Raw genomic sequence first — 27,205 nt, 5'->3', positions numbered from 1 at the left:
CACAAGGTCCTCCATGCTGTATTTATGATCAGGCTTGAACTGCAGGGTAGTTGTGTCAGGAACTGATTTCTGCATGGGTCACTGGGTGACCACTGCAATCCCAGCACAGCTGGGTAGACAAGACCCCCAATTATCCACAAACTGCAGGAATCATTCTGCACCAACTTACATAGAGCTGTGTGTGGCTCTGTATAGCGTGCGTGCGCGCACGCGCACACACACACACACACACACACACACACACACACAAAGTAAAACTTTCCCTAAGAGGTTGCACTATGGCCTTGGCCCAGCTAGAACAGTATTGCACAGCATGGACCCTGGAATCAGAGACACGTGGAGACATGGGTTTAACCTCATCTCTGCCACCATTAGCAGTGAGACCTAACCTCTTGTGTGCCTCAATTTCCTCAACAATAAAAAAGAACTAATTATAATAAGTTTTGTGGGCCAGGTGCAGTGGCTCATGCCTGTAATCCCAACACTTTGGGAGGCTGATGTAGGCAGATCACTTGAGGTCAGGAGTTTAAGACCAACTTGGCCAACATGCGAAACCCCATCTCTACTAAAAATACAAAAATTAGCCTGGCATGGTGGCATGCACATGTAGTCCCAGATACTCTACTCGGGAGGCTGAGGCAGGAGAATTGCTTGAACCCCAGAGGCAGAGGTTGCAGTGAGCCAAGGTCATACCACTGCACTCCAGCCTGGTCAGAGCTAGATTCCATCTCAAAAAAATAAATAAATAAAATAAGTTTTGTGATGACTAAATGGGAATGCAAGTAAATGGCTTAGCATATAGTGTGTAGTGTATACTATAGCAAATAATAAATTTTTGCCATAATTATTTGTTTTTATTGTCCACCATAGTGTTGAACCTTCAGTAGACTGCCAGGTCCCTCCCTCCCCCAACCCTTTCCCCAGCAATAAAATGGACAATGCCTGACTGTAGCCCAAAGTGTAAACTCTCTGGAGATCTGGGTTATATGGAACAGTCTCGTCTTATAGATATTTGAAAACTGACTATAAAACATGCTCTTTTAAAACCCAATCCAAGTGTGTTATGCATCACAAATTTGTTTTTTAATAATATTATCATTATTATCTAACCCTTACTAAGTACTTATCATTTGCCAGGTACTACACTAAGTGCTTTTCATTAATCATCTCATTTAATCCTTACCACAACTCTATGAAGTAAATTGTATCCATATCCTTATATACAAATAAGGAAACTAAGGTCAAGGGGGAAACACACAGAAAAACACTACCAGTCACTTTTGCCTAATGTCACACAACCTGGAAGGGCAAAAATGCCCACATCTCAGACTGCCTGGTTCCAAGGCCCTTGATCCTACTCCTTATGCTCTATAGCCTCCCTTTTGCTTCTTCTTTCCTTAGAGGATTCACACTAAATATATCTAAGGGACTAGATCTAAATATTTCCATTTTATAGATGAAGCAGTTGGGGCTGAGAGAGAAGCTGACACCACCCAAGTACTTTTGCCAGAGGTCAGAACTGAGGGCCTTTCCCTTCCCTACATCTCTGCAGGTGCCAATCAATACAAGTATGGCAAGAACCGAGCCGAGGAGGATGCCCGGAGGTATTTGGTAGAAAAAGAGAAGCTGGAGAAAGAGAAAGAGACGATTCGGACAGAGCTGATGGCATTGAGACAGGAGAAGAGGGAGCTGAAGGAAGCCATTCGGAGCAGCCCAGGTACCTGTGTGGGTGTGGTCCTGAGCACCCATGGGTGGCTGGCTCATCCTTGGGCACAGTAAGGGGAGGTCTTTGCACAGGTCACCTGGTTTTCTACCCAAGAGAAATGGGTTTCTCTACTCCTCCTTCTCTTCCTCCTCCTTCTCTTTCTTCTCTTCATCATCATCGTCATTCCTCCTAATTAAAGGAAGTGCCATCAATTTAATAACTGTTTTGGAGAGATGAAAAAACATCATAATAATGTGTACACTTAATGTGGTAAGAAGTAACCTGATTTTAGAAATGTGAAGCACAGGCCGGATGCGGTGTTTCACACTTGTAATCCATCCGGCGGGTGGATCACGAGGTCAGGAGTTTGAGACCAGCTTGGCCAACACAGTGAAACCCCGTCTCTACTAAAAATACAAAAATTAGCTGGTCGTGGTGGCAGGCACCTGTAATCCCAGCTACTCAGAAGGCTGAAGCAAGAGAACCTCTTGAACCCGGGAGGCGGAGTTTGCAGTAAGCCAAGATCACGCCACTGCACTCCAGCTGGGATACAGAGCTAGACTCCATCTCAAAAAAAAAGGCCAGGTGCGATGGCTCAAACCTGTAATCCCAGCACTTTGGGAGACCAAGGCAGGTGAGGTCAAGAAATTGAAATCATCCTGGCCAACATGGTGAAACCCCCTTTCTACTAAAAATATAAAAATTAGCTGGGCATGGTAGTGCGCTATAGTCCCAGCTACATGGGAGGCTGAGGCAGGAAAACTGCTTGAACTCGGGAGGTGGAGGTTGCAATGAGCCTAGGTGGCACCACTGCAACAGCCTGTCAACAGAGCAAGACTCTGTCTATAAAAAAAGAAAAAAAAAAAAGAAATAGGAAGCACGGGAAGTGTGTCTTAGAATCAAGGAAATAAGAAATGTCATTCTGAATCCCACCTTCATTCATTCACAGATATGTGTGAGACATGGGTCCTGATGCAGGGAATGATGGACATGACACTTTCCCAGGATCCTCTTCTGAAACCCAGGGACCTCAGCAGCCCCTGCCTGCTCTGGGCTTCTCCACACCCTATTGTCTCCTTTGTTTCCTTTGCATTCTCTCTAACTGCAGTGTGATACACACTTTAAGCCTAAAGTTTCTCCACATGCTGGAGGGAGCAGAAGTCCTATTTCTATAAAACATGTCCACAAACATGTAGCCCTATGCGAATCTGGTTAAGAAGAAACACCACAGTTCACAAAGCTGCAAAAAAGTTCAGGTGCTCATGTGGCTGCCTATGGAGCCTATCTGTAGATTGCCTAAGACTACATGAGCCTCAGATTGAGAAATTCTGGTTTAAAAGACTTGCTCTATGTGGCCAAAACCAGAATCAACAAGAGGAAGGCACAGGAAGGCAGTTTGGTTTCCATGTAAAGAAGAATCTTCTAAGAGTCAGAACCAGCATTTGGAGCCAGTTGACTACACTTGTCCTGCTCAATTTTTTTCCCCTGTGACACTATCACTTTGTAACCTATCAGATTATTTATTACATTTATTATTTATTGTTTGCCACACACACACACAGATATAAGCTCCATAAGGGCAAGGATTTTTGCCTGCTTTGTTCACTGATATATCTAGAGCCAAGGACAATGCCTGATACATGGTAAGCATGCATTAAATACATGGTGCATGATGAATATAAGGAATTCAGGAACCACCATCTTCCAGTAATTCACCAAAATGACAAACACCAAGGGAAAGAGGAGAGGCACCCCATATGTATTCTCTAGGCCTTTTAGAAAACATGAAGTTGTTCCTTTGGCCACGTTATTATACGCAAATCTTTAAGAAAGGTGATATTGTAGACATCAAGGGAATGGAATAGGTGCTGTTCAAAAAGGAATGTCCCTCATGTGTTACCATGGCAAAGCTGGAATAGTCTACAGTGTTGCCCAGCATGCTGTTGGCATTGTTGTAAACAAACAAGGGCAAGATTCTTGCCAAGAGAATTAATGTGCATAGTGAGCACATAAGCACTCTAAGAGCCGAGATAGCTTCCTGAAACAGGTGAAGGAAAATGATCAGAAAAAGAAAGATGCCAAAAAGAAAGGTACCTGGGTTTAAATGAAGCGCCAGCCTGCTCCACCCAGAGAAGGACACTTTGTGAGAACCAATGGGAGGGAGCCTGAGCTGCTGAAACCTATTCCCTATGAATTCATGGCATAATAGGTGTAAAAAAAAAAAAAAAATCAACATTACTGGAAAACCATCCAGTGCAGCCTCCCTCAGGGCAAAGAATGGAACTTATTTTTAAACCTGGTAAGACCCAACACAGCACTTAGCATGAGAAAGGTACTAATATAGGATTGTTGGATTAAATCGAATAAGCAGGCTGGGTGCCGTGGCTCACACTTGTAATCCTAGCACTTCGGGAAGCTGAGGCAGGAGGACTGTTTGAGGGCAGGAGTTCGACACCAGCCTGAGCAATATAATGAGACCTTGTCTCTATTTTTTTTTTTAAAGAAAGAAAAAAAAATTTTTAATATAATTTAAAAATAAAAATACATTAAATAAGCAGCAAAATCTTACTGGAAACTCTGGTGTCTGTAAAGTACTGTGTTATGACTCTTGTTTACAAGTAACATAAACCAAAGCTAAACTGGCAAAGAAATGAAAAGAAGAAAGATGTAATTGGAAAATGGAGAGATCCAGTGTAGTCGGGTCCAGGCACTTAAATGATGTCACCAGGAAGCTTATTTCTTACACTTACGCTTCTGCCCTTCTCTCCTTTGGTTTCAGTCTCCCCTTGTGATTGCACAATGGCTGCACAGTGCTAGCCCTCACCCAGCCCTCCCAGCCAACCCAAGCAAAGAGAGCTTCTCTTCCCAATGACCATCACAAAAGTCTCTGGATTCACTCTGATTGGTCCCACTTTCATCCCTAATCCAATCACTGTCACCAGAAGATGAGTTGTGATTATGGAGCAGACCTAAGTTATGTGCCAGACCCTTGAACTAGAAGTAGAGTCAGGCCCACCCAAACTATAGAGAATGGTGGTGGGAGGTAGGGGGAAGTGTGGTGGCTCATGCCTATAATCCCAGCCTTTGGGAGGCCAAGGCTGGCGGATTACTTGAGGTCAGCAGTTTGAGACTAGCCTGGCCAACATGGTAAAACCCCATCTCTACTAAAAATACAAAAATTAGCTGGGCGTGCTGGTATGTGCCTGTAGTCCCAGCTACTTGGGAGGCTGAGGCAGGAGGATCACTTGAACCCAGGAGGTGGAGGTTGCAGTGAGTCAAGGTCACACCACTGTACTCCAGCCTGGGTGACAGAGTGAAAAATCCATCTCAAAAAAAAAAAGAAGAGGAGACAGAATGAGAGGGGGAAGGTGGTTTCCCAGAGAAAAATCAGAGTGCTATTTCCAGGAGATGATGAAATGGGTACCAAACATATAAAGACCACATCACCCAGCATGGAGCTGGAACCCCAAGCCCAGAGTCCATCTCTTTACCAAGACTGGGGGCTGGAAAGGCCCTCCAGGAGGGGCAGACAAAGGCCTGAGGCCCTGCCAGATTCCCTGACACTTCAGGTTAGGTTCAGCTGTTTCTTTTCAATGTCTCTTGATTCAGGAGCAAAATTAAAGGCTCTGGAAGAAGCCGTGGCCACCCTGGAAGCTGAGTGTCGGGCAAAGGAGGAGCGCCGGATTGACCTGGAGCTGAAGCTGGTGGCTGTGAAGGAGCGCTTGCAGCAGTCCCTGGCTGGGGGGCCAGCCCTGGGGCTCTCCGTGAGCAGCAAGCCCAAGAGTGTGGTGAGTCCAGGGCCTTCCATGCCAGGGGCAGCTGCTCCTATATCCCTTCACTTTCTACAGATCTCCTTCATGATCATTCTTTGGAGGTAGGGTTTATGCCTATTTACAGACAAGAAAATGAAGTCCAAAGAGGCGAAGGGCATGCCATGGGTACCACAGCTAGGAAGAGGACTCTTGGAGCAATTTATCTTGGTTTTCCGGCCTGTTCTTGTCTCCACAGCAGCACCACCATTTGACTTTTTACCCTGAAGGTGATCTTAGAAATGGCCTTGAGGTTATTGATGATAATGGTAGCCACCATATGTTGAATAACAAACATGTGTGATCCATTACTACAGGCATCTTAACCTGTATTATCTCACACAATCTTCATGGCAGTCCTATGAGGTAGTATTATAGGGGTTATTGACAAACAAGGAAACTAAGGTTCAGAGGTGTCGAATGAATTACTAAAGGTCACTCAATGAAGTGAAAGACAGGATTCCAAACCCAGGAAGTCTAACTCCAGAGCCCTGCTCCAGAGCCCTCCAGGGCAACATGGCGAAACCCTGTCTCTACAAAAAATACAACAGTTTCACATACCCTCTCCTAGGATCTCCAGGGTACCAGGCCCTGTCCTCAGGGCTCTGCATCCATTGTCTCTAATGCTCCCAGCAACTCTGTGAGAAGATACTCCCACCTGCAAAGGGACTTTCTCAGAGAGAACTTCCCTGACCTTATCTACATCAGGGTTTCTCAACCTCAGCATACTGCCATTTTGGACCAGTAATTCCTTTTTATAAGGGACTGTTCTATGCATCAGCAGGATGTTAGGGATGTTAAGGTCCCACCTAAGGATATCAAGTAGCATGTTAAGCAGCATCTCTAGCTTCTACTTACTGGTTGCCAGTAGCACCCCAACCTCCAATGACAACCAAAATATCTCCAGAAATTGCCAGATGTCCCCTGGGAGAGCAAAACTGACCCTAGTTGGTCTAAATTACCAACAGTTCCCTCTATTCTTCTTCCTTGTAGCACTTAACCACAATTTGTGTGTATGCGTGTGTGTGTATATGTTTGTGTCCTTGCTTGTCCAGTGTCTGTCTTCTCCACTAGATTGTATTTTTGTTAAGAATTGAACTACGTCCATTTGATCATTAAATCCCTGGCCCTTTATAGAAAAATAGTAGGAGTACAAGAAATATTTGCCAAATGAATAAATGTTTTACCTGCTTTGGGGTGACGAAATTGAGACTCAAAGAGATGAAATAACTTGTCTGGTAAGTATGACTGGTGGGAGGCAATGTGTCATTATTATTTTTGTCCCCGGTCACGCTTCCTGGTCACACCACAGCTGATTGAGCCAGTGCTGTGTCTTACACCCCTATACTTCCTTTCCATGGGGTGTTTCCAACCTCATTGTATAGATGAAAAACATGACAGCCAAGGATAAACAACTTCCCAGAGTCACAGAGGGCTGGTTCATTCATCCCAGCTGCTTCCTCCCACCAGCATGGCCTGATATTCCCATTCCAGAGCACTTTTCCCTCTGTTTTGAATCCTTTTGACATTCTTTGGAGATAAGAGCCTTATCTAAATTCCTTGCAGGCTTAGCAGTTAAGATGTCACCCTTAAAAAATTACATCCAGTAAGGTATTAACACTAAGCAATTATCTGGAAAATGTAGGGGGTATAGGTAATTTCAAAACTGAGAAGGAATACAGGAGAGAGGTTAAGAGTCAGGCTGTGGGACCAGGCATGGTAACTCATGCCTGTAATCCCAGCACTTTGGGAGGCTAAGACGGGTGGATCACTTGAGGCCAGCAGTTCTAAACCAGCCTGGCCAACATAGTGAAACCCCATCTCTATTAAAAATACAAAAATTAACTGGGCGTGGTGGCACATGCCTGTCCCAGCTACTCAGGTGGCTGAGGCATGAGAATCGCTTGAACCTGGGAGATGGAGGTTGCAGTGAGCTGAGGTCACACCACTGCACTCCACTTGCACAGAGATCAAGACTCTGTCTCACACACACACACACACAAAGTAGGGCTATGGAATTGGAATCCTGGTTCTCACACTCACCAGCCATGTGACATTGCACAGCAATTTGACCTTCCCCATTTCCTCACCTATAAAATGGAATGACTAATAATAGTACCTACTTCACAGGCTTATTGAAAAGCTAAAGGAGCTAATTCATACAATGCTTGGTACACAGTGAGGTTCAGTACTTTTAGTTGTCATTATCATTATCTGAGGTCCTCAAGTACAGTATCTTCTCGTCTCACCTTGTTCAATGCTGTCATGTTTGCCAGGTGCCTTTTATTTTAAAGTTCCTCATGCAACCGGGCACATTAGCTCACACCTGTAATCCCAGCATTTTGGGAGGCCAAGGTGGGTGGATTGCTTGAGCTCAGGAGTTTGAGACCAGCCTAGACAACTTGGTGAAACCCCATCTCTACTAAAAATACAAAAATTAGCTGGGCACCATGGCTCACACCTGTAATCCCTGCACTTTGGGATGCCGAGATGTTTGGATCATCTGAGGTCAGGAGTTTGAGACCAGTCTGGCCAACATGGTGAAACCCTGTCTCTACTAAAAATACAAAAATTAGCCAGGCATGGTGGTACACACCTATAATCCCAGCTACTTGGGAGGCTGAGGTATAAGAATCATTTGAACCCAGGAGGCAGAGGTTGCAGTGAGCCAAGCTCACACCACTGTGCTCCAGCCCGGGTGACAAAGAAACTCTGTCTCAAAAATAAAAAAGTATCCTCATGCTTTTGAAGGCAGGCTGGGTGTAGGTAGCCATCACCAGATCTCACCTATCTAATTATTTCTTGTCATCAACAGGAAACTGCAAATAAACCGCCGAACAGCATTCCAGAGCAATCTCTCCCTGTCAACTGTGTTTCTGAGCTGAGGAAGAGGACCCCATCCATCGTAGCCGCCAACCAAGGAAGAGTGCTACAGAAAGCCAAGGTAGAGCAATAGTTCAGCTCATCAAAATCAGAGATCTGGTAGCCCCCATTCTGTGGAACTTTACCCAAAACAAAAAAAATCAACTAGTGAGAAAGGAAGAGAACTGCCAATAAATTTATGCAATAAAACTCATGAACCTTCCTCAGAGGCAGTAACCCTCAGATCTTATTCAGAACCTATTCACTCATTGTTAACACATATTTCTAGCAAGCTTAATTGTCTGGTTTCTGAGCCTACAGTGCATTCTGAGACAGGACAGGTCCCATTTCATAGATGAGATAACTGAAAATCGAGGATGATGGGACTTGCCCAGGGCCATGCAAGGTATCATTGCAAAAGCAAGGAAGAAAACCCACCTCTTCCAATTCTAAGTCCATGGCTCCCTCCAGAATGCTGGTCCACAGTCCCTTCTGTGTGACTTAGGGGTCAGCTGTGTTTCAGAACTTTTTGGATTTTATAAAGGTAATATGGTACCTACACTAATATATGGTGAAAACCCCAACAGGTCCTCAGGTGGTATCATGTATGCAAACATGTTAGTAATTCTACAACAAGACATAGGAATATTTATAGCACATGGAGTGAATAAAGATTATAAACAGCCTCATATCAGGTCAGGTCAGGTTCTGCCACCAAATAAGTCTGTACCAAAACAGTAGAGAAATATTTTGGTTTCACACCCTTCTGGATTTCAGAATTGCAGACAAAGTGTGGACCTGTCCTGGTCCATTTTTTTGCTGCTTATAACAGAATACCTGAACCTGGATAATTTATAAAGAAACAATGTATTTCTTAGAGTTTGGGAGGCTAAGTCTCAGGTTGATGAGCCACATCTGGTGAGGACCATCTTGCTGGTGGGGACTCTATTCAGAGTCTGGAGGTGGCCCAAGGCATCACATGGTGAGGGGGCTAAGCATGTTAGCTCAGGTCTCTCTCCCTCTTTTTATAAAGCCACCAGTCCCACTCCCATGATAACTCATTAATGCATTAACTCATGAATGGATTAATCCATTCATGAAGACAGAGCCGTCATGACCCAATCACTTCTTAAAGGCTGCACCTCCCAATATTGCCACATTAGGGATTATATTTCAACATCAGTTTTGGAAGGGACAAATCATAGCAGGACCTGCAAAACAAAGGCCTAGCACATCAGAGATGCTTAGGAAGCCTTTACTAGACCTGTTTGGCAGCAGCACAGAATATTTGAAAAATTGGTAGGAGACGGCCAGATGCAGTGGCTCATGCCTGTAATCCAAGCACTTTGAGGCCAAGGCGGGCGGATCACCTGAGATCGGGAGTTCAAGACCAGCCTGACCAACATGGTGAAACCCTGTCTTTATTTTTAAAAAAAGAAAAAGAAAAATTGGTAGGAGATGAGACTGGAAAGATAGTGATATAGAAGGACCTGAACTAAGAAATCCTAAGCTAAGAAATGTGGAAACTGATGACTTTTCAAGGAACAATCTCTTTTTTAAATATGAAAATATAAAATTCTTTAATTTAAAATTAAAATTAAATTAAATTTAAATTTAATTTAAAATTAAATGGAATGGTGGTTGCTAGAGGCTGAGAGCTGGGGGAATTGGGGAGATGTTGGTCAGAGGATACAAAGTTTCAGTTTTAAGATGACTAAGTTCTGGAGATTTAATATACAGTATTGTGACTACAGTTAACAATACCATATTATATACTCAAAATTTGCTTTAAAAAGTAGCTTTTAAATGTTCTCACCACACACACACGCGCACACGCAAATGATAACTAGGTGTTAACTAAAGTTGACTGTGATAATCATTTCACAATAGGTCAAATCAAAACAAACAATAAAAGTTAAAAATTAGGAAAATAATAAAAAGGGGAACATCCTGTTTAAAGCAGTGGAAAACTCCATTCATTCAAGAAACATATATTAAGCACCTGCTAAATGCTTGGCACTTTGCTAAACACTTTGAACATGTTCCTTCATTCCATCTTTGCAAGTAAAGTGGGCATTCTTAGCCCCATTTCACAGCAGAGGAGACTGAAGTTTAAGTGGTAGATAAACCAGTGAACAAGACAGACAAGGTCTGATTTTCAAGGAACTTCCAAGCCAGTGAAAGGAGACCAATAATACATAAGCGCCCTGTTAATATAAGAAGATAATTCCAGAAAGTGATACATCTACAAAATATGTATAGATATATGGAAAGGGACAGAGACTAGGGACAAGGTTGGAGCAATATACATAGTGGTCAGAAAGGGCCTCTCCTAGCAGTGACCCAAATGATGAGAATGACCATCATGAGAAGATCTAGAGCAGAAGCTTTCCAGCAAGAGACAGCAGGTCCAAAGGCTGTCGAGTGTGCCTGATGGCCAGGTGGAGGCCAGAGCAGCTGGAACACAGAGAGGGAGAGTGAGCATGGAATTCCCTATTGAGGCAGGCAGCGCCTGATCATTTTATGGCCTGAAATTGCATATCATATTAGAATACATTTAAAAAGCAGCTGTTTATTAGCTTCATATCAACACTGCTTCAAGAATTGGCAAAATTTTGTCTAAGATCACACCAGCACAGACTTTTAAAATGCATGGCATGCCGGGCGCGGTGGCTCAAGCCTGTAATCCCAGCACTTTGGGAGGCCGAGGCGGGTGGATCACGAGGTTAAGAGATCGAGACCATCCTGGTCAACATGGTGAAACCCCGTCTCTACTAAAAATACAAAAAATTAGCTGGGCATGGTGGCGTGTGCCTGTAGTCCCAGCTACTCAGGAGGCTGAGGCAGGAGAATTGCCTGAACCCAGGAGACGGAGGTTGCGGTGAGCCGAGATCGCGCCATTGCACTCCAGCCTGGGTAACATGAGTGAAACTCCGTCTCAAAAAAAAAAAAAAAAATGCATGGCTTGGCCAGGCACAGTGGCTCACACCTGTAATCCTAGCACTTTGGGAGACCAAGGTGGGAGGATCGCCTGAGCCCAGGAATTCAAGATCAGCCTGGGCAACATGGTGAAACCTTGTGGTCTACAAAAATACAAAATAATTAGCCGGGTGTGATGGCACATGCCTGTAGTCCCAGCTACTCTGGAGGCTGAGGTGGGAGGATCACTTAAGCCCAGGGGGAGGGGTGAGGTTGCAGTGAGACCTAGAATGCACTCCAGCCTAGATGACACTAAGTGACACCCTGTCTCAAAAAACAAATAAAATAAAAAGCATGGCTCTATGTCTAGGTTGGAGCTGCATCCTCAAGTTGGAATTGACTTTCAGAGCCTGAGAGGGAAGAGACTTTATTCTTTCCAACAGTTAGTCAGTCATTCAAATATTTATTGAAGACCTACCATATGCCAGTCTTATTCTAGTTTCTAGTTACCTAACAGGGAACCCAAAAATGTCCCTGGTCACATAGAGTTGGGAAGACAAGACTTTAAATACCACACCTAAATAAAGAATGTGATGCCAGAGAAGATGAACCTTCTAAAGGGGTTTAAGCACAGTGATAGCAAAGACCTTTTAGAGAAGGTAACACATAAGCAGAGACCTGAATGGAGTGTGAGGTACAGACTCATGCATGGGGCTGAGGGAAGGATGAGCCAGGCAGAGAGAAGAGCAAGTGTCAAGTCCCTGAAGTGAGAAAAAGCTTGATATATTTGAGGAACATCAAGAAGATCTAGATGATTCCAGTGAAGGGAACAAAGGGTGAGCACTAGGAGTTGAGATCAGAGAAGTAACCAGTGAGGGGCCAGATCATCTAGACCAGTGGTCAGCAAACTTATTCTGTAAAGGGCTAGAGAGTAAATATTTTAGGCTTTCTGAACCATATGATCTGTTCCATAACCTCTCAACCCTGCCATTGTGGCATGAAAATAGCCATCAACAATACATAAATGATGATGAAAAGGGCTGTGTCTCAATAAAACTTAATTTACAGACAGTAAAATTTGAATTTCATATAATTTTCATGTGTCATGAGATAGTCATCTTCTTTTGATTTTTTTTCAAACATTTAGAAATAAGAAAATCATTCTTAGCTGATGGATGATACGAGAACAGGCAATAGGCCAGACTTGGCCCACAAACTATCATTTACCAGCTTGTTATCTAAGGCCTTACAGGCCACTGAGGAACCACAGAACTTGTTCTAACATAATGAATCTTGTTGTGACATGATGGAAGGTTTTGAGCAAAGAGTTTTGAATATGAATTACATTTTTTAAAGACCATTCAGGCAACTACTTTGAGCATGGATGAAGGGACAAGAAAGACCAGCATGGAGAAGTGACTTACTGAGGGCCACAGAAAGACAGAGAGGGGGCTAGAACCCAATGCAACCTGGACAGTGGAGATCTTCATGTAACTAGGTGCCATGCAAGGTCTTTATCCATCTCACACACTAGACCATTCAACAAATTGAATTGTCTTATCTTTCTGTGCTTCAGGAATGGGAAATGAAGAAGACCTAGGAAGAAGATAAGGATTACATTCCAAAGGAAATATCAGCTTGTCCACCTGAGGAAGAAATGCTTTTTTCACAAGGAGACACCAAGAGAAGACTAGGAAGTAGCCCTCATTCTCCAGGGCACCCAAAAAACCAGCCTTTATTGTCTGCATGATTTTAGGGGACATGGGGAGGGAAGAAGTAGAAGGGAAGAGGGAAATTGAGAGCATCCTATGACTTTAAAAGGGTGGAAATGAGGATGGAGGGAGACAGATGTCTGCACAGCATAAAGGTTTTGTAGATGTCTTTGCCTTCCCTTCTGAAGAAGAAATGAAAGCACACGTGAATAACCCCTTCCATCCCATTCACAGCATCATACTCCCAGTCCTTAAGGCAAAGGGAGGCAGCACTCAAGCATTGGTGGTGCAGTGAAAGAGACAAGACCTGATCATCCGATCACACTTGTGACAACTGGATTCATATTGGGCATTACTGACAACCCCTGGGCAAGGCAAAGAGGCTGAACAATCAATAACATTATCCCTGCCTGCATACATGTGAACAAAAGCTATAGAGGACATGCAAATTCTACAGTCATTCCTCATTTGCTTTAGACAGAGTGCAGCTACTAGAATCTTTCAGATTTGAGTGTTTTAAAATCAGAGCTCTGAATACACAAAAGGAATGAAAAATGGAGCAGCTGACATATTTTAAGCTCACAGTGATACTCACTAACAGGAGCACATAGCTCTAATGTCCACAGGATGTTGTACGGTAGGGTCTTTCAGTCAATCAAGTCCCTTACCTAACTTCTATGATGCTAAGGCTCTTGGAGCTATGGGTTAGAAATCCAAGAGGTAATGTGTCTTTATTCTAATGAAGTCCTCATCTTGCACTCAGAGGCCCACCAGTCTGCCCTTCTATATATTAAGTAAAACCAAGAGAAATTCAGAGGATAATGGCTTATTTCTCTTACATGGGTGCTAAACCTTTTACAAACACTTGATACTTTTATAAGCGGACTATGGACCTCAAGTCCTGGGCAGTCTCCTTACTGTGCTACTCACTACTGTCTCAACACTCTAGGTACTTTCTGGGTCTGTCTTTAACACATTTCCTTCCAAAAAAGATATAACCACGTCTTAAAAGCCAGAGCTTAGCTCAAGAAGAAAGAAGGAAAATCTCAGAATAAACTTGGACACTTTGCTGTAGAGTTTACATATTTTAACCCACTTAAGGTTTTACAGACTTTAGCCTCACCCAAACTTTATCATCCACTGAAGTAGCTGGAGACCACAGCAGGAAAAATAACCTAACCCAGTGATCACTCACTAATTAGTGGCAAAGCATAGGACTTAGGGTTTATAAGTCCAGATCCACATAGGGCTAGGTTTGAGCCCTGCCTCTGATAACCAGCTGGGAGATCTTGGGAAAGTCACTTGACTGCTCTGATTCTTGTTTCTCTTATCTGTGAAATGGAGTTAACAATTGTACTTTCCTCCCAAGATTTTTGGGAAGATTTAATAAGACAATACATAGTAGGCATCTTGCAGAGTGTCTGAGAAATAGGAAATGTTTTGTCAATAGTGGCTCTCACTAGCCAGGCATCGTGGTACACGCTTGTAGTCCCAGCTACTTAGGAGGCTGCGGCAGGGGGACCACTTGAGCCCAGGAGTTTGAGACTGTAGTGCACTATGATCATCCCTGTGAATCACCACTGCACTCCAGCCTAAGCAAATAGCAAGACCCCATCTATTAAAAAAAAAAAAAAAAATGTGGCTCTTATTATTAGCTATATGAGAAATGTCTGACTCACAAGCCTGTGTTCTTTCCACTGAAGAAGAAATCACTTTTACATGATAATTACAGCCACCAAAAGCTAAAAGGTAACCAATATATAACTGAGAGTTTTCATCCAAATTCCACCTGTGTTTTCACAGTGAAAGGGGCTCACATACTCTGGATTTTCAGTGTTTTTTTTTTTTTTAATGTGGATCCTGGAATGTCACCCAACACTCCAACTGTGTCCTCTCAGAGTGGCTGTGGGGAATTAATATTTAACATTTATCAAGCACTCACCATGTGTCAGGCACTGTGTCAGCCATGGCCAGCTTCACAGGCATGCAACCTGTACAGTCACACAGGACCCCATGCTTAAAAGGGCCCTGTGCTTAGTTTAATGCTCTATTATTGCCATCTTAATAATATTTAAACACGGGGTTCTGCTTTTGCTTTTGCCCTCTAAATTACATGGCCAGTCCTGGTGCTAACTCACTACTCTTCCAGGCACTAGCCCTTTAGTCTTCACTAAAACCCTGAGATAAGTTATATTATCCTAGTTTTCACAGTTCAGGAAATGGAAGCCCAGATACGTAATTTGCCCAAGCTCACATAGGAAGTGGTGGAACCATTACATGAATATAAGAAGTCTGACCCTAGAACCCTTACTCTTAAAGCTCTCTGTCATCCATATATCTCCCTCCCCCTGTACTGCAACATTCAGAAGTACACTAGCACTTAATAAATAGATGAGTGAATGCATGGATGCAAGCAGCAACCTGGTGAATGTTGGGCAGCTAGGAGAAATGTAAGCAAAATGGCTAACGCACAGATGCCAATTCTTGTTCTTGGTTGTTAAAATGCCTCAAAAAAAAAAAAAAAAAAGGCTAGGTACAGTGGCTCACACCTGCAACCCCAGCATTTTGGATGGCTAAAGTGGGTGGATCACTTGAGGTAGGAGTTCAAGACCAGCCTGGCCAACATGGCAAAACCCCATGTCTACCAAAAATACAAAGATTAGTTGGGCATGGTGGCACATGCCTGTAATCCCAGCTACTCAGGAGACTGAGGCAGGAAAATCTCTTGAACCCGGGAGGTGGAGGTTGCAATCAGCCAAGACTGTACCACTGCACTCCAGCCTGAGCAACAGCAAGACTCGATCTCAAAAAAAAAAAAAGCCTTGTTTGGTTGTGTTTTTCCAAAGTGTGAGCCACAGGTCTAAGGTAGACTTGAAGCTCCATCCTTCCCAACACTGCCAAGTGTCTAGTCTGTCAGAATTCTGCTGTAACTGTCTCCTTATTCGAGGATCTTGTACAGGTTTACCAAGCTTTCTGAGCCTCAATTTTCTCATATGTAAAAGAGAACCATAATACCCCCTAAACCATGTCACCTTTTTCTTTTTTTTTTTTTTTTTTGAGACGGAGTTTTGCTCTTGTTACCCAGGCTGGAGTGTAATGGCGCGATCTCAGCTCACCGCAACCTCCGTCTCCTGGGTCCAGGCAATTCTCCTGCCTCAGCCTCCTGAGTACCTGGGATTACAGGCACGTGCCACCATGCCCAGCTAATTTTTTGTATTTTTAGTAGAGACGGGGTTTCACCATGTTGACCAGGATGGTCTCGATCTCTTGACCTCGTGATCCACCCGCCTCGGCCTCCCAAAGTGCTGGGATTACAGGCTTGAGCCACCGCGCCCGGCCATGTCACCTTTTTCATAAGGCCAAAAAGAAAATATAAGTTATTGGTCATGACACATTTGAGTTGGGCATCGGATTAGATAAAAAGATGAAAATACTCCAGCTCAGTCCTCATGGAACTCACAGACACACAGAAAAGAAAATCTGACCCAAATAACTACAGTACAATAAACGCATAACCCATGTTATGACAAGATTCAGAGTACTCAAGGAACACTTCTCATTCCCTTAAAAAAAATTTTTTTAGAGACTATCCAGTAACTAAGCTGACAACTCCAAGTGCCATGGACCCCAATCACCAATCCATCCTCGCAAGTCTGTCAGCTTTTCATCCTAAATCTCTCAAATTCATCCATATCTTCCTATCTTCACTGATATGACCCAACTTAAGTCATGCAACAAATATTTATTGAGTATCTACTATACCAGATATCAGAAATCAGTGGTAAGACAGATACCTCAGGAAGCTCACATTCTAGTTGGGGGAATAATCTTTAACAAGGAAGCAAAAGAAATAAAATACTTAGACACAAAAAGGATGCTGGACACAGTTACTTTAGAGTGGTTAGGAAGGTCTCTCTCTGTTCTCCCAGGAGAGAACATAGCCCTGTCTTCCCTGGGCTACTGGCACACACTGGCTTCCCTACCTTTTTTCTTACACCTTGCAATCTGCTCCACACAGCAGTCAAAGTGACTCTTTAAACACAGCATTTGTCACATGTTCCCTGTCAATCTAAAATAATTTAAAAGGTCAGGATCTCATTTAAAGAGAGTTCATTCAAGCACAAAGGTTGAGGATGGCCTGCCCAGGAAGCACAGAATGGAAGAATGTGTCTGTCTTATACAGGATGAAAATCAGTGTTCCAAACTGTAGAAGTCTGTTAGGTTTAACAATTTCAACATCTTTCTATGCAAAGCTTAATGCATAATTTCAATGAACTGAGTAGTGAAGATGGTCTTTTTCCTTCAAGAAAGGTGTATTTCACTTTACATCCTGAAGATGTAACTGTCTTGGGGTCCCTGTTCAGGGCACCATTTGGTCTCAGGTACAGGACAATAAAGGACGCCATCTATTACAAACATCAGTGATTGAGAGGGGAGAAATCTGGTCTCTGCTCTTTCCTAGTCATTATAGAACAAGAACAGTGAGGAAGAGAATTAAGCTATAATTCTAAGAAGCAGAATTACAAAACATGCTACATGGATTCAGACCACAGCCACATCTCTCTCTCAAAGCTTAAAGCATTTGGGAAGTTCCAACAGCTTTTACATTTTATTTATTTTCACATTCCATTGCAATCAGAATCAGACTAAATTGCATTCAGGAAAAAAAAAATTAAGGCTGGGGGCAGTGGCTCATGCCTGCAATCCCAGCACTTTGGAGGGCTGAGGCTGGCGGATCACCTGAGGTCAGGAATTCAATGCCAGCCTGACCAACATGGTGAAACACCGTCGCTACAAAAAGTACAAAATAGCCAGGCGTGGTGGTGGGCGCCTGTAATCCTAGTTAGGAGGCTGAGGCAGAGGCATCACTTGAACCTGGGAGGTGGATGTTCCAGTGAGCCGCCGCGATCTTGCCACTGCTCTCCAGCCTGGGTGACCGAGTGAGACTCTATCTCAAAAATAATTTTGAACACCTACATTAGGGCACTGCTCAATGAATGGGAATGAATAGACAATATCTCTACCTTAAAAGAGCTTATATTTTAGTGAGAAGAATGAGAAAATACACACCATTTAAAAAACAAGTCGATAAGAAGGGCATTAGAGGAAAAAGTCTGGGAGGAGTGATGGGCAATGGTTCAGGCTGCAATGTTTTAAACCGCTCACGTAGATCTAGCCCTGCCTAACCACTAGTCCTGTTTCCCTCCCGCCTCTGTATATTTCAGTCGCTTAGGTGCAATACTCTTCTCTCTTTACTAGGCTTTCTGCAGATATTTCCCTCTGCCTGAACCCTTCCTTCAGCTCAGCTCAAATACCCCTTCCTCTGGGAAAACTTCCCACACGGCTAGATTTGTATTCTAGGCTCCCGCAGCACCTGCCCCTCACCTTTAAACACCGCTCACGCTCTGACTTTACATCCCGCTTGTACCTGTTTATCACTCATAATATCGAGTAAGCTCCATGCGGGCACAGCTATGATCTGCTGTGCGAACAACACGGAGCCTTTGTAGTAACTACTACGACCTAGCCTACTAGCGGAACACACGGAGAGCCGGAAGTGTCGCGTTCACTCCGGACGACCGGATGGGGAACTGCGCGGGCCACAGAGCAACCGGAAGTATAGCGTTCTAGTCCGGAAGCCCTTAGAAGGAAACGTCCGCAAAGGCTGGTTTTTAAGCGGGAGCGTCTCTTCACTCGCAGCAAGTGCGCGTGCGCTGTCTCCGTCAGCCCAAATCGGGAACATGGCCGTGCGGTCGCTGTGGGCGGGTCGGCTGCGGATGCAGTGCCTACTGTCCTCGACTGCCGCGTGGGAAAGCAAGTAAGCGTTGCACGCGAGGGGTCGGGAGCGTGAGGACTCTGCGGGGCTAGCGAGCCAGCCGGGTGATTGAGGGCGAGTTATCTGAGCGTAGGCGATGGGACCAAGCTTCTCCCTTTACGACCATGCACTTACGGCCCCATTTTGCAGATGGGGAAACTGAGGCACCCAGCCGCGCGCCTCAGTCCTAGGCCGAGGAAGGTGGGGAGATCCGAGGTCATGCATGGCCTGGAAGGTGAGAAGTCTCTAAGCCCCCAAGGGAGGGATGTACCTCTCTCACAGCTTCTTCTCCCAGTCTGTGGTACCTGTGGGTAAATTTGGGTTCTCTCCCCTCACTCCGTGGGAACTTAGGCCAGTCCTTTCTGCGTTACCCGGGCACTGTTGTACCTGTCATTAAAAGAAGGCCGCTGAACTTGGTTTCTCGAAACGGCCATTGCATCAGCCTTCGGGAGACAAGTTCCATTTGCTGCCTTTATCCATCGGCAGCTTTTATTGGTCGCTTTCGAGGCCGACTGCGGAACTATGGATGGTCTTTTTTATTATTCCCCTTTTAATAATTGAGGAAACTGAGGTTTAGAAAAGAAAAGTTGAGTAACTTTTCCAAACTTAAATATTTGGGAAGTGATGGAACCCAAGCTGGAAACCAGTCAGGGCATTAGAATCGGCGCTGTTATTTAATGAGACATGTTGATTAATTTTCTCAAGGTCTATTGCCCACACTGTTTCCTCCTGGGAAAGAGAATAAAAATGGTTGAGTAGGAGGTAGGGTTGGACCTCTGAATAGTAAAGTAAGCTACGGGAGAATCTGGTAAATGTGCTTAACTATATATGTAATCCTATTTATCTTAACACACCTGACCCAACATCCTACCCCCTAGCACCTGAGTGAGAGGCTGCATTCAGGATTTCGGGACTTGGTTTTTGTTTTCCGTTCTCAACTCTTTTTGGCAGCTTGTTGGTGATGTAAGGAAATGATCAGAAGAAAAATGGTTCCTTTTGATAAGCTGTCTCCGTATTCCAGTTCTGAAGCAGTAGGAATTGAGATTGGCCACAACTGCCACCTCCTACTTCTTGGTCTGAGTTTTGGCTATTTTCCCTTTGAACTGGCCCTGAGACTGTTTTGACCTGATTTTTCAATTGGATAACTATGTTTTTTTAGGGAGAAGGAGGTGTTTCACTGTGTGTAATTAGCCCCAGATCCACCGTGACCATATTTTCTGACCCCAGAATGTGGAACTGTCTATAAAATCACACACCAGATTATAATAATTGAATTTAAGACTGGCTTGGAAAGTCAAGGCGATAAAAGTCCTCTTGCCTACACCTTTAAACTTGCTGTTTGCTCTGCCTGGGACGTTCTTCCCTTTTTTAAAGCCAACTCCTTTAGCCCCTTTAAGCCTTTGTTAGCTGTCTCCTCAAGGACCACTCTACAATATATGCCAGTCCATATAAATGGTTTTAAAGAACTCTTGTACTCAGAGTGATTTTCATGACAAATTTTACTTAAAGTCAAATTACGAAGATCCAAGAGGTACAATGGAAACTTCCTTGACCTAGAGGTCAGGACTGCCACAGTCCAAGATTTGCTGTAAACTAGCCCCTAGTCCAAATTTCTTTCTGTGTGAACTCAAACAGTTTAAGTGTACAAAATTCTAGATTACATAATGAGTTGAATGCAAAGACCTGTTTTCACCTATGTCTGTAGTTCACTAACAGTAATATATAGTGTTGTATTTCATTGACTTGATCTTATATATAGGTGGGAATTTCTTTCTCAGCACAGGCTCTCCTAAAAGCCTTAGAGCTTGTAGTGAAGAAGGCTTAGAATTCTAAGCCTAACTCCAGTTTGATAAGGTCCCTTTACTGGACTTAATTTACCCCATTTGTAAGATGGAAGGTTGAACCAGAACTATATGACTTTTTGAATGTACACTTCTGGTAATGCTCCTCTGGTTCTGGGTATTAGCATTTGGTTTCCTTGTGCTGACTTTTGTATACCTAGTTCTGGCTATTTCTGCTGCTTGTTGCTCAGTGTCCTGACCCAGCAGAATACCAACTATGTGATCTTGAGCAGGTCATCATGCCTTAAGCCTCTCAGCATCATTTTTTTATCTGTAAAATAGGGATGATGGTAGGGTTTATCTCACATATTGCTGTGAGAAGAAAAGATGATAGTGTCTGGTGCATAGTAAGGACTTCATTAAGTGTTCATTTGTTACTATAACTGAAAACACTTTCTCCAGAGATTCAATCTGGAAAGATCTCTGGTCTCTAAACTTGGTTGTAATTTTGGCTTATGATGGCATTTCTTAATTATGTGCCACCTCCTTCCTGTTTTAGGGGATGGCCACTTCTATTCAGCACTGCCATCCAGAGAACTGCTGGTGAGGACTGCCGTTCTGAGGACCCTCCTGATGAGCTTGGGCCCTCTCTTGCTGAACGAGCCTTAAGGATAAAAGCTGTTAAACTGGAGAAGGAGGTCCAGGATTTAACGGTGAGTTGATTTTCTATTTGTTCTTCATATCCTCTCTCTAGTTTAAATATCCACATAAAGTTTTTTATGTCAATTTTTAAAATAAGTTTTCTCTAATTGGCTCTTTATGTGCTATCCCTCATCCCTCCTCCACTTCCTTGCTAGGTATACTAGGCAGAAAAAAAAACTGTAGTAGTTCAAGAACACCACTGGCTAAAGATAGTCATCTCTTTTCAGTTTCCTGTTATGTCACAGCACTTAGATATCTGACATTAGGCACACTTAAAGGGAGATAGATAAACCAGAGGAATTCCAAAGCAAAATCACCTAAAAAGGTAAGGAGGCTGGAAAGCATACCTTATGACAGTAATTGAAAGAACCAAGAATTGTAATAAGAATGAGAAAAAAGGACTAAAGAGGGTAAAATAACTGCCTCCAAATAGGTGACATACTTTTTTTTTAATGAGACATAGCTTCACTCTTGTCACCCAGGCTGGAGTACAATGGCGCCGTCTCAGCTCACCGCAGCCTCTGCCATCCGGGTTCAAGTGATTCTTCTGCCTCAACCTCCCAAGTAGCTAGACTTATAGGCACCTGCCACCATGCCCAGCTAATTTTTATATTTTTATTAGAGACGGGGCTTCAACCATGTTGGCCATGCTGATGTTGAACTCCTGACTTCAGGTGATCCACCCATCTCGGCCTCCAAAAGTGCTGGGATTATAGGCATGAGCCACCATGCCCACCTAGATGGCATACTTTTAAAACTTATTCTCAGTTATCCTAAGTTCAAGTCAATGAAAGGAAGTTCGAGGTTGGCAGTGTTGGCTGAATGTGAAAAAGGAAGCTTTTTCTCAAGATAATGAGCTTAAAGACTATTAGGAGTTTTAACTAGCAGGCTAAATGACTACCTAGCAGTGCTGCTGAAGAGTAGGTTTCTGCTTTGACTAGGGGTTTGGAGTAGCTGATTTAAGATTTCTGTAACTCCTAGTTTGTTTTATAAAAACCTATCAGAAGGGTGAAATTTGTAAAGTAAGCAAAAACATTCTCTTCCACCAATAGGCATTTGTTTTCTCATCCTTTTGATTTTGCTTTTGATGTTCAGGTGAGATACCAGAGAGCTGTAGCTGATTGTGAAAACATAAGGAGGCAAACCCAGAGATGTGTGGAAGATGCCAAGATATTTGGTGAGAGATTTATTTTACAATAAAAAATATCTTTGGCCGGGTGTGGTGGCTTATGCCTATAATCCTAGCACTTTGAGAGGCTGAGGCTGTCCGATCACATGAGATCAGGATTCAAGACCCGTCCAGCCAACATGGTAACACCCCCCCCCCCAGTCTCTACTGAAAATACAAACATTAGCTGGGCATGGTGGTGGGCGCCTGTAATCCCAGCTACTCTGGAAGCTAAGGCATGAGAATCTCTTGAACCCAGGAGGCAGAGGTTGCTGTGAGCCAGAATCATGCCCCTACACTCCAGCCTGGTCAACAGAGTGAGACTCAGTCTCAAAAAGAAAGAAAAAAATGTCTTTGATTTTAAGGTAGCTACCTGTTTTGACACAGGCCCTTAAGCCTGTCCCTGGATTAAAGTCAGATTAACAAAGTCCTTGCCTCTCACCAGCCCCCCACTGGAGCTTTGTTATTGTGTCATAGACATCTCTAATGATGATATTTCTTGCCCTCATTTCTGTAAGAAAAATAAAGTTTTAGAATTGAGAGTAATGGGATTTCTCAACAGCTGAATTTACTTTTATCTTGAAACAGTTCATATGACTCTTAAAAAAGTCAGACAAGTTTTGTGATCCATCTGCAGCAACTTCATAGCCAACTTACCTCATCTATGGCTGTATCTTACTTTCATGCTCCTATTTAACCAGTCCTCAAGAATAAACCATTCTTGACACCCCTTAGCATAGTGTCGTTGACTTTCTTTTTTTATTGTTACTTTCCTTCTCATGAAATAATCAATGTCTTGTCCCTGTTGAGAATGTAATGCCTTAGCACAACTGGAACAGGCAGGAATTTTCAAAATGTACATAAGACAAGCAAATAGCAACAGAAATTCATGATACATAAAAATAGTTGTTTTTAAAGGACAGGTTTAAGCCTGCTGTGTATAGTCTTACCTAGTTCTTGGATTCTATCTTTTCCATTTCCAAGTCAGGTTCCTAGTCATATTTGCCTTCTGAGAGAGACACTGATTTGTTGGTTGGGTTGGGGTGGTAATCAGTGATGATCTCTGAGTCCTGTGTGGCAACCTTTCCACTTGCTAGACTGCTCAGCATACTAGCCGTCTATCTACGCCTTACCCAAACTCTATGCCCAAGGACAGAGTGATTTCCTCACAAACAGTTAAAATGTCTGGCTTCTCTGCAGGAATCCAGAGTTTCTGTAAGGACTTGGTGGAAGTGGCCGACATTTTGGAGAAGACTACAGAGTGCATCTCTGAAGAATCAGAGCCAGGGGACCAGAAGCTCACTCTGGAGAAGGTTTTCCGAGGGTTGTCGCTTTTAGAAGCAAAGCTGAAAAGTGTGTTTGCCAAGCATGGCCTGGAGAAACTAACACCCATTGGTGACAAATATGACCCCCATCAGCATGAACTCATCTGTCATGTGCCAGCTGGCGTTGGGGTGCAGCCTGGCACCGTGGCATTAGTAAGACAAGATGGTTACAAACTTCATGGCCGCACCATTAGACTTGCCCGGGTGGAAGTGGCAGTGGAGTCTCAGAGAAGACTGTGAAGAGGCCATCAGGAACTGGATGTTCTCCCAGAGTGCAGTCACCTATGTTTCTTTTATTTATTAAACTAGGTTTGTATTGTACATGAGGTACTTCATGTGATATGTTTTGGATTTAGTCATATTGGCTTTATTTCTAAGATATTCTATTGATTTAATATGACCTGTTTGGTCTCATCAGAAGTCTTACCATTGGGCATTTGAACAGTGTGACAAGTGTTCCCATGGCCTTTATCAAAACATGTTTAGGAAAATTGGTACTCTGATGAATTTGAATCCAAAGTCCTTTTCACTATATGTTTTCAACTACATGTTCCTTCCTAGTGGTCCCTATGACAGGAATTGTATAGTATCTTGTATTTTGTGGATAAAGGATACAGTAGGGATTGGTTCAACATTTGGGTACTTAGGGGATAAAGCCTCTTAGTTGTATAAATTTATATCATTTGTGTTGATTTTTATACATACAGATTTTCAGGACTTTACCTTTTGGTTTTTTTTTGGGTTTTTTTTTTTTCCTTTTAGCCATCTTTTGTCCTTGTAATCCCAACTAAATAGGCTTTATGCTCACATCATTATCCCATACCCACCCCTTTCTCCTCCCCATTTGCAGGGGCTAAAGGTCTAGGTGAGACTTGGAAGACAAGGAGCATCAGGAAATTTGAGATACCCAGGACCCTTTCAAGCAAGAATGGCCAAAAAGCCTTGTGCTGTCTTTACTATGAGTTATCTTCAAATTATTTTCAGTCTCCCTGTCATATAATCGTTTCAGGCAGATTGAGGCAGCACTAACAGCTAATGACCCACATGGCTCTATTTAGGTAATTTATCTAGAATTTCTCGTTCCACCAGCCCTTACTTCTCTGCCCCTTTGTAAATGTTGCCTTATAATCCTTTATTAGATGATGGGAAGTGGTGATGATCAGGACAAAAGTGTTAGGTTCCCATGATTTCTTATTTATTAGTAGTTATGCGGAAATTTTTTTTTGTTTCCTCCTGCTGTATGTTATTTTTGGTGATAAGAACACTTAAGTATTCTCTCCTCTTAGCAATTTTTTTTCCTGTGTTGTCCAGGCTGACCTCCAGCTCCTAGGCTCAAGCAATCCTGCCTCAGCCTGCCAAGTAGCTAGGACTACAGGCGTTCACCACTGCGTCCACGAAGTTGTTTTTGTTTTGTTTTAAGTTGGTACTCACAAATCACTACCTCTGTTATACTGACAAGCTTTATTTCCTATTTTTTGTATCTGTTAGGTCACATTTGTGTAAACACCTAGCTCACTTTTTATATTTTAACCTCCTAGAGTTAATGGGCCTATGTGGGGTTTGTTTGTTTGTTTGTTTTTTTTTCAAATCTTATAGCTGGTGTTTTGTAAAAGATTTGCCCAATAAATGACTTAATGGATGAATGATACATCAGTCAGACTTTAGGAAGGCAGTCGATTATGGATTATTTTAATGTTGGAAGAGGACTTAATGATCGAATCTCATCCTTTCTGCTTCTGAAGTATGAAAATCTAGTCTTTTTAGGACTGAACCCAAGGAAAATAATCTCTAGATTATTGACTAAAGTTCAGTGAGAATATGAATAAAGAACAACTAGATATTAATGTCAGTCATTGGGCATGCAAATAAGTCCCCAGCAGACAGTCAGATGTTGGATATCCAGATTGTATAGGTTTAGGTTTAAGTTATTACTCATAAAATCCGTTTCCACTGGAACTCTATGACTTCATTCAGTGGAGTGGTAAAAAGTTGTCCTCTTACACATTGTGGATAACTATAAGACAGCATACAAGCATATCAATAAAGCCATCTCTTTGTGGGCCCTACCATCTTCATCAGATTTAGACACTTAAAAAAACAAGTAAATATGCACTTTTAAAATGTAATCAAAAGATTGGTGGTAAGCTTTGAAAACCAGAACATCTTTTGGCATTCCACTAAATGTATATTGTAAATTTAAGGAACAATCAAGATTCACAATAGGAAGTTGTCTTTTTTTGCCTTCATTTCTATGAGATTGACAGATGGTGACAATAAGAAAATGAGCTGATTATAATTGCTCTCTGTGTTTTTTTTTATTGCTAGCTATCATTACTAGTTAGAATTAACATTAATTAGAATTAACAATAATTTTAGGCATGGAATGTTATGATTACCTAAAGAGATGTCTCTACCTTCCGGGCTCAAGCGATCCTCCCACCTCAGCCTACCAAGTAGCCAGAACTACAGGCAAGCACACCACCATGTCTGGCTACGTTTTTTGCGGGGGGGGCATAAGGGGGTTGTTTGTTTCTTTTTAACAGGCAGGGCCTCGCTATATTGCCCAAGCTAGAAGAATTTTCTAATACTTTTTACACCTCCCATTTTGGCAAGTAAATTGAGAATGACTTTAGGTTTTTCTATTATTCAGTAGCTTTGCAGACTTAAAAGTGTAAATTTAGAATTAGAAGATGAAGCTATAATAGTAAGAATCTCAAGTTGAAGGACCTCGGGTTGCCAAAGCAGCATAATAGAGCATAGGCTTGAACTTAATTCTTTCACAACATTGTGAAAATTATGTGGAATGTGTTAAATGCCTACTACAGTAGGCTCTAGGATATTTATTTTATTTTTTTATTATGCACATTGTTTTTCCTGCCTTTTTATGGCTGTCTGAAGTCTAGGGAAAAGGGAAGACTGGTTAATGATGAGTTGAAAAAGCTTGTAAGCTAATCTTTCACTGACTTATTTTCCTTCCACCTTCTGTTTTTTAAAAATTAGCCACACCACACAAAACCCAAATTATTAGAAACAACAAGAAAATTGTTTCAGTGCTCTTATATTCACCTTAATGGTATAGTGAAAAGACATTGGCTTGCAGATGATACTACGGAAGCTTTGGCTTACTCTCACTTGAAAGTGGGATCTTGGTGTTTTCGTACTTGGATTGTACAAATCTTTTACTGACTTCTTACTGCTAAAAAGGAATCAGGCGGTTGGGTATTGATATGTTATTTGGTGCTCTCATTCATGGCAAAGGATTTGATAAATGAATAAAGATTCTTAAAACACTAAAGCAAAATCAGATGAGCAAAACTAAAGATGAAATGTAATATTCATCAGAACAAGGATCACTGAGAAAAATATTCAGAAACAACTTTAATAAAACCTGAATTGAAATAACCGCA

At 42.7% G+C, this 27,205-nt stretch overlaps 2 protein-coding genes across 4 annotated transcripts in view; both read left to right on the top strand.

The window, feature by feature from the left end:
• AFAP1L1 (actin filament associated protein 1 like 1) overlaps positions 1 to 14,668 on the top strand; it is a 69,734-nt gene extending 55,066 nt beyond the window's left edge. For all 3 annotated transcript variants that reach the window (XM_032250272.1, XM_032250271.1, XM_032250273.1), the window contains 4 exons: positions 1,553 to 1,717; positions 5,315 to 5,493; positions 8,330 to 8,458; positions 12,872 to 14,668. In XM_032250272.1, the coding sequence (XP_032106163.1) occupies positions 1,553 to 1,717; positions 5,315 to 5,493; positions 8,330 to 8,458; positions 12,872 to 12,895 (497 nt within the window). In that variant the 3' untranslated portion in view covers positions 12,896 to 14,668. The remainder of the gene's footprint in view (positions 1 to 1,552; positions 1,718 to 5,314; positions 5,494 to 8,329; positions 8,459 to 12,871) is intronic.
• Positions 14,669 to 18,030: 3,362 nt separating this feature from the next.
• GRPEL2 (GrpE like 2, mitochondrial) lies at positions 18,031 to 27,205 on the top strand. The gene is made up of 4 exons (XM_032250274.1): positions 18,031 to 18,825; positions 21,163 to 21,316; positions 22,401 to 22,482; positions 23,674 to 27,205. Exons 1-4 carry the CDS (start codon positions 18,749 to 18,751, stop codon positions 24,036 to 24,038), a joined length of 678 nt encoding a protein of 225 aa, XP_032106165.1. The 5' UTR covers positions 18,031 to 18,748; the 3' UTR covers positions 24,039 to 27,205.

Source organism: Sapajus apella, unplaced genomic scaffold (assembly GCF_009761245.1).
Source record: "Sapajus apella isolate SASKATOON/1434 unplaced genomic scaffold, GSC_monkey_1.0 scaffold71, whole genome shotgun sequence".
NCBI lineage: Eukaryota > Metazoa > Chordata > Mammalia > Primates > Cebidae > Sapajus > Sapajus apella.
The sequence above is the reverse complement of the archived record's forward strand: the minus strand, read 5'-3'. Positions and strand labels throughout refer to the sequence as shown.